This window comes from Aquarana catesbeiana, linkage group LG06 (assembly GCF_042186555.1).
Source record: "Aquarana catesbeiana isolate 2022-GZ linkage group LG06, ASM4218655v1, whole genome shotgun sequence".
Classification (NCBI taxonomy): Eukaryota; Metazoa; Chordata; class Amphibia; order Anura; family Ranidae; genus Aquarana; species Aquarana catesbeiana.
The window spans coordinates 285,947,126-285,960,012 of NC_133329.1; the positions used below are offsets into that span (position 1 = coordinate 285,947,126).

The following is a 12,887-nucleotide window of genomic DNA, read 5'->3' on the forward strand; positions in this document are numbered from 1 at the left end:
TTACAATCATGGTAATTAGGGAATGAGGAAAGAAATACAATACATTAACAAACATTAAATACAATAAAATGTGATGTTAAAGGATAAAAATCTTACCTTAATATACTCCTTCTGCAGGACCTGGATGATGGCAGAACAGGTCTCTGGGATAATGATCCCCAGAGCCTGGGGGGAGATGCCTGTCGAGAATTTAAGGTCCTGCAGGCTTCTCCCCATCGCCAAGTACCGCAGGGTGGTGATTAACCTCTGCTCTGGAGTGATGGCTTGCCTCATGCAGGTATTCTGCCTGCTGATACAGGGGATCAGCAAAGCCAACAAATGGTGAAATACGGGGTCCGTCATCCGGAAAAAATTCCTGAAATCGTCAGGATTATTCTCACGGATCTTACGGAGCAAAGGCATGTGACAGAACTGGTCACGCTGGAGCAAACAATTCTTGGTCCATGAACTCCTCCCCACCCTGTTCATGGACTGGGCTTGTGTCAAAGTAAGGACCCCAACACCAAGTCCCCACACAGCATGAACGCTACGATGAGTACGTATACGCAACATGGCTATAAAACGGTCTGCTGCTCAGAACGAAGTAACAGAACGCACTGAAGAATGGCAAGGCCTGTGAAGAGCGACCTGAAAGTGACCTGAAAGTAACGAATGAACAAGAACACAATGACAAGTCAATGGTAACTCGCTGCATGCACTGAAGACCAGATACAAACTCACAAGCACAAACTGAACAGAAGAAATATGATCTGAAAACCACGAGTCTGAAAAAGCGTGAATCATCTCTCACCAAACTTTTACTAACACGAGATTAGCAAAAGGAGCCCAAAGGGTGCTTGGTACTGAACTGCCCTTTTATAGTCTCGTCGTACATGGTGTATACGTCACCGCGTTCTTGGCGTTCGGAAATTCTGACAACTTTGTGCGACCGTGTGTATGCAAAACAAGTTTGAGCCAACATCCGTCGGAAAAAATCCATGGATTTGGTTGTCGGAATCTCCGATCAATGTCCGATCGTGTGTACGGGGCATTAAGGTTTTTCACCCTAATGCATTCTATAGGTGCTGCTGCTCCTCCCAGCCCCCCTTTTTTTTCATGAGCCTGATCCAATCCAGCAATGTGCACAAGTGCAGCGGCTCCAGCTGCTGTCTCTTTCCTCATTGGACAGATTGTTAGCAGCAGGAGATATGGCTCCCGCTGCTGTCAATGAAATCCTGTGACATGGGAGTGAGCCTGCAGGGGTGCTCCCATGGAAAGCGGCTTTCCGTGGGGTTTCCAATGAAGAGGAGGAGCCTGGAGCACTGGCGGGGGCTCCAGAAGAGGTTCAGGGCTGCTCTGTGCAAAGGCATTGCACAGAGCAGGTAAAAATAGGCATGTTTGTTTTTTTTTTTTTAAAAAAAACCTTTACAACCACTTTAAGTAAATAGTTGTAGCAAACAAATACGGTATATTGAGGTATCTAGATCCACATCAGGACTGCACAGTTGCAATTAATGCATGAACTCGTTAATACTGACTTGTTTTGGTCCATAGCAGTCATTTTTATCTTTCTTCACTATTTGTTGAGTCACTCTACATATCAGGACACTTGATGCACATACGTGTTCTGGATCCGTGACTCACTAAGTAGTGAATGAAGGAAAAGGGTGACAGCTGTCAAGAGTACTCTTTTTAAAAACAGGTTCATAATAATATTCCTTTATTTTTACCTAGACAAATTTCCTTTAAATTCACCTCTGTAGATTTAGTTGTAAATTTAGAAATATAAAGAGAACCATGTTGCAAAGCATAAGCTATGAAAATATAATTCTATAATAATAATTATTGTAAAACATTAGAGTACATGCATTTTATAATGAATATTATCTTACCCCAATTGCTGCTAGTATTGGCCCTTGATAGATCCATTTTATTTCTCCAGCGCTCAGTTCCCAACATCTGTAGGATAAATAAAATTAGAAATCTCCTTCATTTTTAAACCTTAGAAGCAGAACACTTTTAATAAGTTAATCCAGAAACAATTGTTTAGGATTTCCATCCATACATTACTAGAAAAACATCAACTTTTATACAAATTGAACACATCTTGTATTCTGCTTGCTATATTTTCCCTGTTCAATATTTTTATTGAAGTTTACAGGAAGAACAGAAAAAAAAGTCAACCGTACAATAGGACATAGGGAATAGGGTCTGCTGGCTTTTTTTTTTCAAATGTGTCCTATTTTTCACAAGCATTTGGACTGAACATTTTTTTGATATTAGTATTTTGAATTTATCTGGTGACTATAAAATATACGGCCCAATAATTATCTGAATTTATGGTATACAGGAGGGACATGAGACCCCTTATTCATGTTATGGAGTTGTTATTTATTGACCCTTCTTGAGTTGAAAGCATTAGCTTATTTTATTCCCTTCTCATGGACATCTACAAAAAGCATGGCTGTTAAAGTGGACCTATAATTAAAATTCACATCCATTGTGGATCATTAGGGCACACAAGAATGTTGTGTTATTTAGAGAAAAAGGCTACCTATTTCTTGACAAAAATAAAATAAAATAAATAAAACCCTCCCTAGTATGACAGTCAAAGCAGCCTTGATCAAGTGGAGAATTTTTCACATTATTAAAGACAACATTCTAATATGTCTTGTAGACTTGACAAGAGATAGGGATGAGCTTTGGCTCTAGGTGAACAGGAGTTTGACCCTAAACACTGGGGAAACACTACACTGGCTTGCATGAAAAAAAATTGTCAGCTCCAGTCAGATTTGATGTACTATAACCTGTCATGAGTGCAGAGATCTCCCCCGCTGACATGACGCCCCCCCCGCCAGAACACTCTGATCAGCGGTCTCTACCATAGACTGACAGCGCTCATTGGGAGTCTGTACGCTGCTGGTTTTAAAGCTTGCACATCCGACAGACCGAAATACACACAGGCTTTTTTTTTTAACTGCCCGATGTCTCCCCGGCATTCGGCTCGTGTGTAGCCAGCTTAATCCAGCCTGTCCACTGTTTGGGAAATGTGTGAACAACCTGGTCCATGTTTGTCCACTCAAATCCCTGGCTCATGTTTGTTTACCAGTTTGTCATTTAGTGGCTGTAAAACTACTGCTGATAAATGACATAACTTAGATTTCTGCCAGCCTCTAAACAAGCCATATCATATTTGATCAATAATGCAATCCAGAAACGCTTCAGGCTTATTTACATACAAAAGCCAGTCAGGGATCTGTAATTTGTGACAGGAGTCATTGTGATTGATGTGAATCCACTGTACATTAGGGATGGACAAGCGGTTTGGGCCGAGCATAAGTTCAGCCTGAACATCGCCCGTGTGAGCACACAGTCAATAGGTTGTTAAGGAGTGGGACTGGGACTTCCCCGCTGACAGCTAAATGGAAAAAAAAACAACACAGTACAGGCCCCTTGGGTCTAGTATGGATTTTAAGGGAACCCCATGCTATTTTTTGTAAAATAAAAAAAATAAAAAAAGTAAAATAAAAAAAGGTGCGGGGTCCTCCCCAAAATCTATACCAGACCCTTTTATCTGGGCATGCTGCTTGGCAGGCTAGGAAAGGGGGGGATGAGCGAGCACCCCCCCTCCTGAACCATACCAGGCTACATGCCATCAACATGGGGGGGTGCTTTGTGGCAGGGAGGGCTCTGCCTCCCCCACCATAAAGTACCTTGTCCCCATGTTGATGGGTACAAGGGCCTCTTCCCCAAAGCCCTGAGTGGTGGTTGTGAGGGTCTGCAGACAGGGGGCTTATCAGAATCTGAAAGCCCTCTTTAATCATTTCAGCTCCAGAAGATTTACCCCCTTCATGACCAGGCCATTTTTTAGGATTTGGCACTGAGTTACTTTAACTGACATTGCACAGCCGTACCCAAATAAAATTGATGTCCTTTTTTTTCCACAAATAGAGCTTAATTTTGGCTGTATTTGATCACATCTGCGGTTTTTATTTTTTGAGATATAAACAAAAAAAGACCAACAATTTTGAAAAAAAAAAAAACATTTTTTACCTACTGCTATAAAACACATCCAATAAAAAAAATGTAAAAAATCGAATTTCTTCATCAGTTTAGGTCAATATGTATTCTGCTACATATTTTTGGTTAAAAAAATCCTCTGTGCTGAATGATCAGCGGGTGCCAGCGGACATGGAATCTGAGGTACCACAGATCAGCTCCCGCTGTGTATAATCACAGCGGGAGTGGGTCGTCTTCGGAGCACATGCATTCCACAGACACGGAAGTGTCGGATCCCGTACTAGGTATGTGATCCAGCGCAGCAGTGCCACCTTGCCGCAATGTCCTAGGTTCCATGGGTGTCTATGTCTACTCCTCATAAGATGATATAATAAATACCTATGATAGGGATCCCTGAGGCCCAACAATTGGGTATTATTAGGTATGTGTATATACAGTATGTGATCCATTGCACTATGTATTACTTTACTGTACCAACTTGTTTATTATCTATGTTGGGGATTAAGAGAAGCCCAGATTATATTGGTTAAACTGTACTTTATATGTATTTAATCATGCATATTGTTCGATTTTGTATCATTACTATGTATGAATCAAATTGGGTTTTGATGTATGATTAAAATAATCCACCCTGGTTATGAACATTAAATATCAGTTTTACTCAATCTAATATACAGTACCTATTTATTTCGTACCCAATGTTTCAATTAAAGTCCCAATTTGCCTTTCCCCTCCCCCCCTTCTTTCCCCAATGTTTTCACAGAGACAGGGATGGAGGTATTCTACCTTACCAGGCCATTTCCTCATTTAAAGTCCAAAACTTTAATTCCTCTCCTTTTTTGTAACATCTAGATTGTAAGCTCTGATGACTAGGGACCACTGATTCTTCCTGTATTGAATCGTATTGTAACTGTACTATCTGCCCTGATGTTGTAAAGCGTGGCACTATATAAATCTTGTATAATAATAATAAAAAAGTATAATAAAGTTATATGGGCAGCAAGTGGTTAACAAGGGGGCCCCCAGATCCCCCCCATGTGAATGAGTAGGGGAACATTGTTCCCCTACTCATGCACCAAAAAAAGTGTCTAAAATAAAGACAGGAGGCAGTTTGACTATTCCTTTATTAAAAAAATAAAAAAAACAATGTCCCCTGATGTAGATCCATTGTCAATCACGACGTTGGATCTACATAAAAAAGAAAAAAAGAAAAACGCTCTGCCCGCGACAAAGGCTAAGTGTCAAATGCCTGCTCTGCAGTGTGACAGTTGTTAAATAGTTAAGGGGAGGGGCCACCTGGTGACGTCACCTGGTGGTACCAACCCCATGTGATGTCACTGACCGATGCATGCTGGGTTGGTGACTTCACAAGGGGCGGTGCCACCAGGTGATGTCACCAGGTGCCCCCTTTACCTATTTAACAACTGTCACATGGCACAACAGGCACTCGGCAGTTACCCTTTGTCGCCGGTGGAGCATTTTTTTCTATTTTCCATTCCAACGGTGCAGCGGGCATCGTGATTGATAATAGATCTACATTGGGGGACATTTTTTTTTTTATTTTTTTAATAAAGGAATTGTCAAAAACTGCCTCCTGTCTTTATTTATTTTTGACACTTAACTCATTCACAAAGGGGGGGGCAAGATCTGGGGGACCCCTTGTTAAAGGATGCTCCCAGATTTCGATTAGCCTCCTGCCCGCAGACCCCCACAACCACCTCTCAGGGCTGGGAAGAGGCCCCTGTCCCCATTGAGAGCATGTGGTCTGGAATAGTTCAGAAAGGGGGGGCGCTCACTTGTCCCCACCTTTTCTGGCCTGCAAGGCTGCATGCTCAGATAAGGGTATGGTATGGATTTGGGGGGGACCCCACGCCGATTGAAAAAAAAATTGAGGTGGGGTTCCCCTAAAATCCATACCAGACCCAAAGGGCTTGGTATGCATGGGGGGGACCCCTTACCTTTTTTTTTGTATTGGCAGCAATTGCTTGCAACTGTGATAATCAATTTAAATGTTTGTTTTTTTTCCCAGTCAGTTTTGCTGCAGCAGGTTCTATACACTTTAAAAAAAAGTTTTTTTTGCATTGATGTCCCCCAGGGCAGTACCCGGGCTCCCATACCCTTTTAATGGCCAATAAGTTGCATATAATCCTTCAAAATGGAGATTTTTCATGTTCGGGTCCCATAGACTTTAATAGAGTTTGCGGCTGAGGTCCGAACTTTTTCTCTGTTCGGGAGTTTTGGTGCGTACTGAACCGGGGGGGGGGGGGTCTGTTCATGTTCAGCCCATCATTACTGTACATCACTGGAAAATTGTACTGATGCAGAAATTGCATTGTGGGATTTTTTTTTTCAATAAATGTACAAATGTTTTCACCATGACAGAACAGATAGTGAGTTTGTCACATTCCTGTATACATAGAAACATTGGAGTACCCCCTAGGTGGGACTTTAAATTGGCAACAACATTAAGGAGTTTATAAAAAATGTTTTTATTTTTAAAAATGAAGATAAAAATTATCAATGACAAATAAATTGACAAAAAACGGAAACAAATTACATATTGTCTTGCAGTAGAACATAAAGGTACATGTGTCTAGTAATTGCTCTGCATCTAGACACTGCCAGGTTGGATGGTGCGCCCCACGGACCTTTACACACAGCATAAGGAACGCCTGATATTATCCAATATACTTTTCCCTTCACCCTCCAACGAAGGATTGGAAAGGCCTGACTCGGTCCTCAGTGTAAAACCTCTATATGAGTGTTCAAGCTCCTGTTCCCAGTTGTATACTCTTTTGCCTAGGCCCACAAGGCATCACTTGTGGGCTATGATATACTAACCCGGAGGCTGAATTAGATCTCTGCACATGCCATCCACTGATAGTGACAACTTTATTCTTGCTGTGTCAGTCACCTTATCTCACATTCAAATTCTCCTATATAAATACCCCTGATGAAAGGGCTTTGAACCTGAAACACGTTGGCTACCGGAAAGTTTTTTGGTTTGTTAAGGGGTACAATGTACTCCGTACTCATTCCCATTGTTCAAACAATGGCTTCAAACTTGCAGTTCCAGTGCCGTATGTGAAGGCAGTGAGGCACAGCAGCTCTGACACAGCCTGTGGAAATACCGGCTTATAAGCTCCCAGGGCAACTCTCTTACCACCGGCACTCTTCTCCTGTCTATGGTGAACCTCTGTCTTAGTCTTCCAGAAACTTATAAGGTAGGATCTCTCCTGGACATCTGCACTACTCACATCCCAGAAGCCCTGGGACTATCTGACAAATGTGTGGCAGAAAGGGTACATCGTCCTTTAAATATCATTAACCACTTGCCGCCCGCCCTATTATAAATGACGACCTCAAAGTGGTTTGATATTCTTGACTGGACGTCATATGACGTGATCAGGAATATCGAGCCGCTGCGCGCCCCGGGGGCGATCGTTGTTGCGGGGTGTCACTCTGACACCCCGCAACACCGATCTAGGTAAAGAGTTTCTGACGGAGACTCTTTACCACGTGATCAGCTGTGTCCAATCACGGCTGATCACGATGTAAATAGGAAGAGCCAGTAATCGGCTTTTCCTCACTCGTGTCTGACAGACGCGCGTAAAGGAGAGCCGATAGGCTGCTCTCCTGACAGGGGGTCTGTGCTGATTGTTTATCAGCACAGCCCCCCCTTGGATCTCGCCCAGGACCACCAGGGAAGCCGCCCAGGACCACCAGGGAAGCCATCCACACTGGACCACCAGGTATGCCCCCTAGACCCCCAGGGAAATACCACTATGTGCCCAGGCAGCTGCCAATCTGTGCCCAGGCAGCTGCCAATCAGTGCCCACTCCAATGCCTACAACTGTCAGTGCCACCAGGGATGCCTATCAGTGCCTCATATCAGTGCCGTGTATCAGTGCCCATCAGTGCCACGTATCAGTGCCCATCAGTGCCCATCAGTGCAGCCTATCAGTGCCCAGCAGTGCCCAACAGTGCCGCCTATCAGTGCCGCCTATCTGTGCCACCCTATCAGTGCCCAGCAGTGCCACCTTTCAGTGCCCATCAGTGTCGCCTATCAGTGCCCATCAGTGCCAACCAGTGCCACCCAGTGCCACCCATGAGTGCCCATCAGTGCCACCTATCAATGCCCATCAGTGCTGCATATCAGTGTCACCTACCAGTGCCCATCAGTGCCGCATATCAGTGCCCATCGTCAGTGCCCGTCAGTGCCCGCTCATTGGTGCCACCTCATCTGTGCCACCGTATCAGTGCCTGTCAGTGCCGCCTTATCAGTGCCCATCAGTTACAGAGAAAACGTACTTATTTACAAATTAGTGCTGCATATCAGTGCCGCCTATCAGTGCCCATAAATTCTACATATCAGTGCCTCCTCATCAGTGCCCATCAATACCGCCTTATCAGTGCCAACTCATCAGTGCTGATCGGTGCTGCCTCATCAGTGCCGACTCATCAATGCCTTTCAGTGAAGGAGAAAACAAAATTTTATAACAGAAACAAAGGCAAAACTTTTATTTTTTTCTAAATTTTCGGTCTTTTTTTATTTGTTTAGCAAAAAATAAAAACCGCAGAGGTGATCAAATACCACCAAAAGAAAGCTCTATTTGTGGGAACAAAATGATAAAAATTTAGTTTGGGTACAGTGTAGCATCACCGCGCAATTGTCATTTAAACTACGACAGCGCTGAAAGCTGAAAATTGGTCTGGGCAGGAAGGTGTCTAAGTGCCCTGTATTGAAGTGGTTAAGTATCTGAATTACGCAGATAGGCTACCTATACTGCAGTGTTTCAGAAAAGCATGATCCATTCAACTGGACAAGTAAAAACTTCAGAATTTTTCCGTATTACTCAGTAGACGTATCTCGCAAATGTACAGAGTTCCAAGCCGTTTGTGCTATGCTCTTTAAAAAGGCATAATATTTACACTGGCCTATCCAGCTATGTTTCATTTACCATCCTCGGAGGGGGAACAGCTTACTTTTCAAACCCCTGTGTAAGCGGAAATCTTTCTCCAATCGCTTTCTTAGCACCAGCTAGGCACCGCCACCAAGTTGGATAAAAGCTTATCTGGGAGCAGGGATCAGCACAGCCCCAGGAAGGACCCTCCTAAAAGGCCATGCTATATTCCTCAGGACAGTCCAAACTGAGATGATTTTATGCTTACTATGATTAGGTTCTACTTCTGATGTCGGTTACATTGTGTTGCAGGTGCTGAGAATCCTATGCTGTGCCTTTTTGTACAGTGTTTGTACGGTATTTGGTTTTACAAATATATTCTTGAGCACTACACCTTGAGCCTGTTCACACTATATCCCCGGTATTCATTCTGACCCGGCTTACAGGCTCATGGATGCCCTGTGTGAGATGCTGGAAGTCACATGTGGAAAAAAGTAAAGTCACTTGGTCACTTGTATGCTGTATTCAGTTTTCAGTTTGTTCTGTTTTCCTTCCTGGTTTTTATTTTCATCTTCTTCTGCTTGGCCTCTGCTATGTGAGCCCATATTTCTGTGAGCCCACTATTACTGTCTGGCTCTTGCAGAAAACACAATATCCACATCTAGTGGGGGAGCTTTTAATTCTTTTAAGAACAATGATGAGGACAGATGGATTCAAGATGTAATAGCCCTTGCTACTACTTCAGACCGATCTACAACACTCTTCTAGATGACCGCAACTGTAGGTCTGATCAATACCTGGAGGCTATCCCACCCAACAGACAGGGAATACACCTCGTCTTCACATAACATCAGATTGGACTACCTTTTTTGCACCTCTTCTTTCTTAACTAACTTACTCGAATTGACTATACCTGATTGGGTCATATCAGACCACAGTCCAATCTCCATATCTCTTGATAATTTCCTAAATCATCTGTTAAGCAATGCTGTTAAGCAATGGAGATTCCCTTCCTACCCAGCCCCATGATGAAAAGCTGAAGCATATTCTCCAGGATACCTGGACAGAATATGCAACTACAAACGCCTCTTACAAACATAATACAAACCTCTTCTGGGATGCCAATAATGCCTTCCTGTTGGGCAAGATCATTTCCTATGTACAGGCGGTCCCCTAGTTACAAACATCCGACTTACAAATGACTCCTACTTACAAACGGAGGGAGACAACAGGAAGTGTGAGGAAATCTACCCCTAGGAAGGGTAATGCACTCCTGTAAGGGTTATTATGGGAAAAAGGTCCCTCCACTGATGCTTTATCACGTTTCCACAATAACCCAAAATTTTCAAAATCCAATTGTCATTGGGACAGAAAGCGAGGTGAAATCTTCTGAGTAGGGGCACAGACAGCAAAACAAGCATTACAGGGGTGTTAACCCTTCCCTATGCTATCCAAAAAGCTTAAAAATATTTTTTTTTTGCTGGAGCTACACTTAAAAAATGTACCTCTTCCAACTTACAAACAGATTCAGTTTAAGAGCAAACCTACAGACCCTATCTTGTTTGTAACTCGGGGACCGCCTGTATCCTACTATAAGAAAAAAAGCATTAAGGCAGTACAAGGAAGCTAGCGAAAGACTTAGTTTGACCCAAACTCTCCTTGTCCATTAGAATACCCCAGACCATAGAAAGATATGGCATGAGGCCAAACCCTTGTTTGATCTATGTGCGGAACAACAAGACCATATAAAGTTTGCCTATGCAAACCCCTTCAGTTCCGCAAATACTGTAGGGCACTAAGACCGGTAAACTGTTAGCAAGGTTATGTAAGGGCCATCATCAGCTGACACATATCACCTCCCTGAAAGATAAACAAGGGAAACGGGTTTCTTCCTCTAAAGATATTAATAAAATTCTAGAAACCTTTTATTCCTTTGTGTATGTCACAGACCCATAGAGCTAACTGAAGCCAGATTCCTTGATTTTATCTAATTGCCTAACATAGATCTTATCCACATGCAAACCTTAATTTTCCCAATAACACAGGAGCAAGTTTCCATGGCTATTAAAAATCTTGCAAGCAGCAAAGCTTCAAGCCCCAGTGAATTCTCATTGGAATTCTATAAACTGCTTATAGCCTTGGTTTCTCCTACCCTACAGGAAATGTACAATAGGATACGGGGAGGCCCCTATCTCCCTTTGGATCACCAGGCTCATATTAAGTTGACTGTGAAAAAAGGTAAGAACCCGACAGAGCCTGGATCCTACCGCCCTATCTCTCTATTAAACATAGATTCAAAGATCCTATCTACAATTGTGGCATTCCTTCTAGCAAACATGCCGTCTCTGATAATTCAGCTTAGTCAGGTTTTGTCAAGGGATGCTCAGCATCCAACCTTAGGAAAGTTCTAACAGTATCTGAATACGTGAAAGCTTGTTCCTTGGAAGACCTAGCCATTATTACACTAGATGCTGAGAAGGCTTTTGACAATGTGAGCTTCCAATGCCTATCCATGGTCTTTAGTCAGAAGGCCTTCACGGGTGCATTCCAACATTTCTTAAATAGCCTGTATTCTTTACCTTCGACTAGGGTGATGGAAGCAGGGCCAATTTTGGACATCTTAGCGCAAGAAATGTGCTTTGTCGAAAAATTGGTTCATTTTCGTTTTTTTGTTTTTTTCGAAAATTTGAAAATTGGGAATTCGAAAATTCAGAAATTCAAAATTTCGAAAATAAGAAGGAAAATCTGAAAATAAGAAAATCCAAAAATTCTAAATAATAACTAATTAATAATATCTAATGCCCTGTACACATGATCGGACATTGATCGGACATTCCGACAACAAAATCCATCAGATTTTTTTATGACGGATGTTGGCTCAAACTTGTCTTGCATACACACGGTCGGACAAAGTTGTCAGAAAATCCGATCATTCTGAACGCGGTGACGTAAAACACATATGTCAGGACTATAAACGGGGCAGTAGCCAATAGCTTTCATCTCTTAATTTATTCTGAGCATGCGTGGCACTTTGTGTGTCAGATTTGTGTACACACGATCGGAATTTAAACAATCGGATTTTGTTGTCGGAAAATTTTATATCCTGCTCTCAAACTTTGTGTGTCCGATGGAGCCCACACACGATCGGAATTTCCGACAACACAATCCGATTGCATTTTTTCCGTCTGAAAATCCGACCGTGTGTACAGGGCATAACTATTAAATTATAGGTATTGGAATTTCCTATCAAATTTGGCTGTTAGTGAATGTAACGAATACAAATGTATCTGAAGTTACGAATTATCCGAAATAACAAATGCCGCATCTAAACAAATGGAACAGAACTAAATAATAATAATGATAATATTACATTTGTATTATTGTTATTATTGTTATTTATTATTATTAATTTGTTACGTTCCATTCGTTTAGATACAGCATTCGTTATTATGGATAATTCGTAACTTCGGATAAACTCGTATTCCTTACGTTCACTAACAGCCAAATTTGAAATGAAATCCCAATACCTATAATTTAAGTTAGTAATAGTTAAGTTATTATTAGTTATTATTTAAGATTTTGGGGTATTTGAATTTTCAGACTTTCATTTTTCTTTTTGGATTTTCAAATTTTGAATTTCCGAATTTTTTAATTTTTGAATATTTGGAAAAATTTGGAAATTCAAAAAAATGGATATTTATGAATTTTGTCTAAATTTGTTAAAAAACGAATTCAGAACTAAACAAATGGCACATGTCTACTTAGCGCTCCACAAGGGCACACGACAGTGATGCCCCTTCTCACCCTTACTTTTCAACATTCTGTAGGAATAGAACCCTGCTACCTTAGTTATAAGGTACCATTACATGGCTTCTCCATAGGGTGGGAAGAGCTTCGGGTAGCTCTCTTTGCTGATGACATCTTACTCCTGACATCAAACCCTATGTCAGACATGCATACCATACAACAGATTTTTACTACCTT

At 42.0% G+C, this 12,887-nt stretch overlaps 1 protein-coding gene across 1 annotated transcript in view; it reads right to left on the minus strand.

Moving 5' to 3' along the window:
• PTH2R (parathyroid hormone 2 receptor) overlaps positions 1–12,887 on the minus strand; it is a 1,009,699-nt gene that overhangs the window by 140,979 nt on the left and 855,833 nt on the right. The window contains exon 9 of the mRNA XM_073633425.1: positions 1,872–1,938. Within this exon, the coding sequence (XP_073489526.1) occupies positions 1,872–1,938 (67 nt within the window). The remainder of the gene's footprint in view (positions 1–1,871; positions 1,939–12,887) is intronic.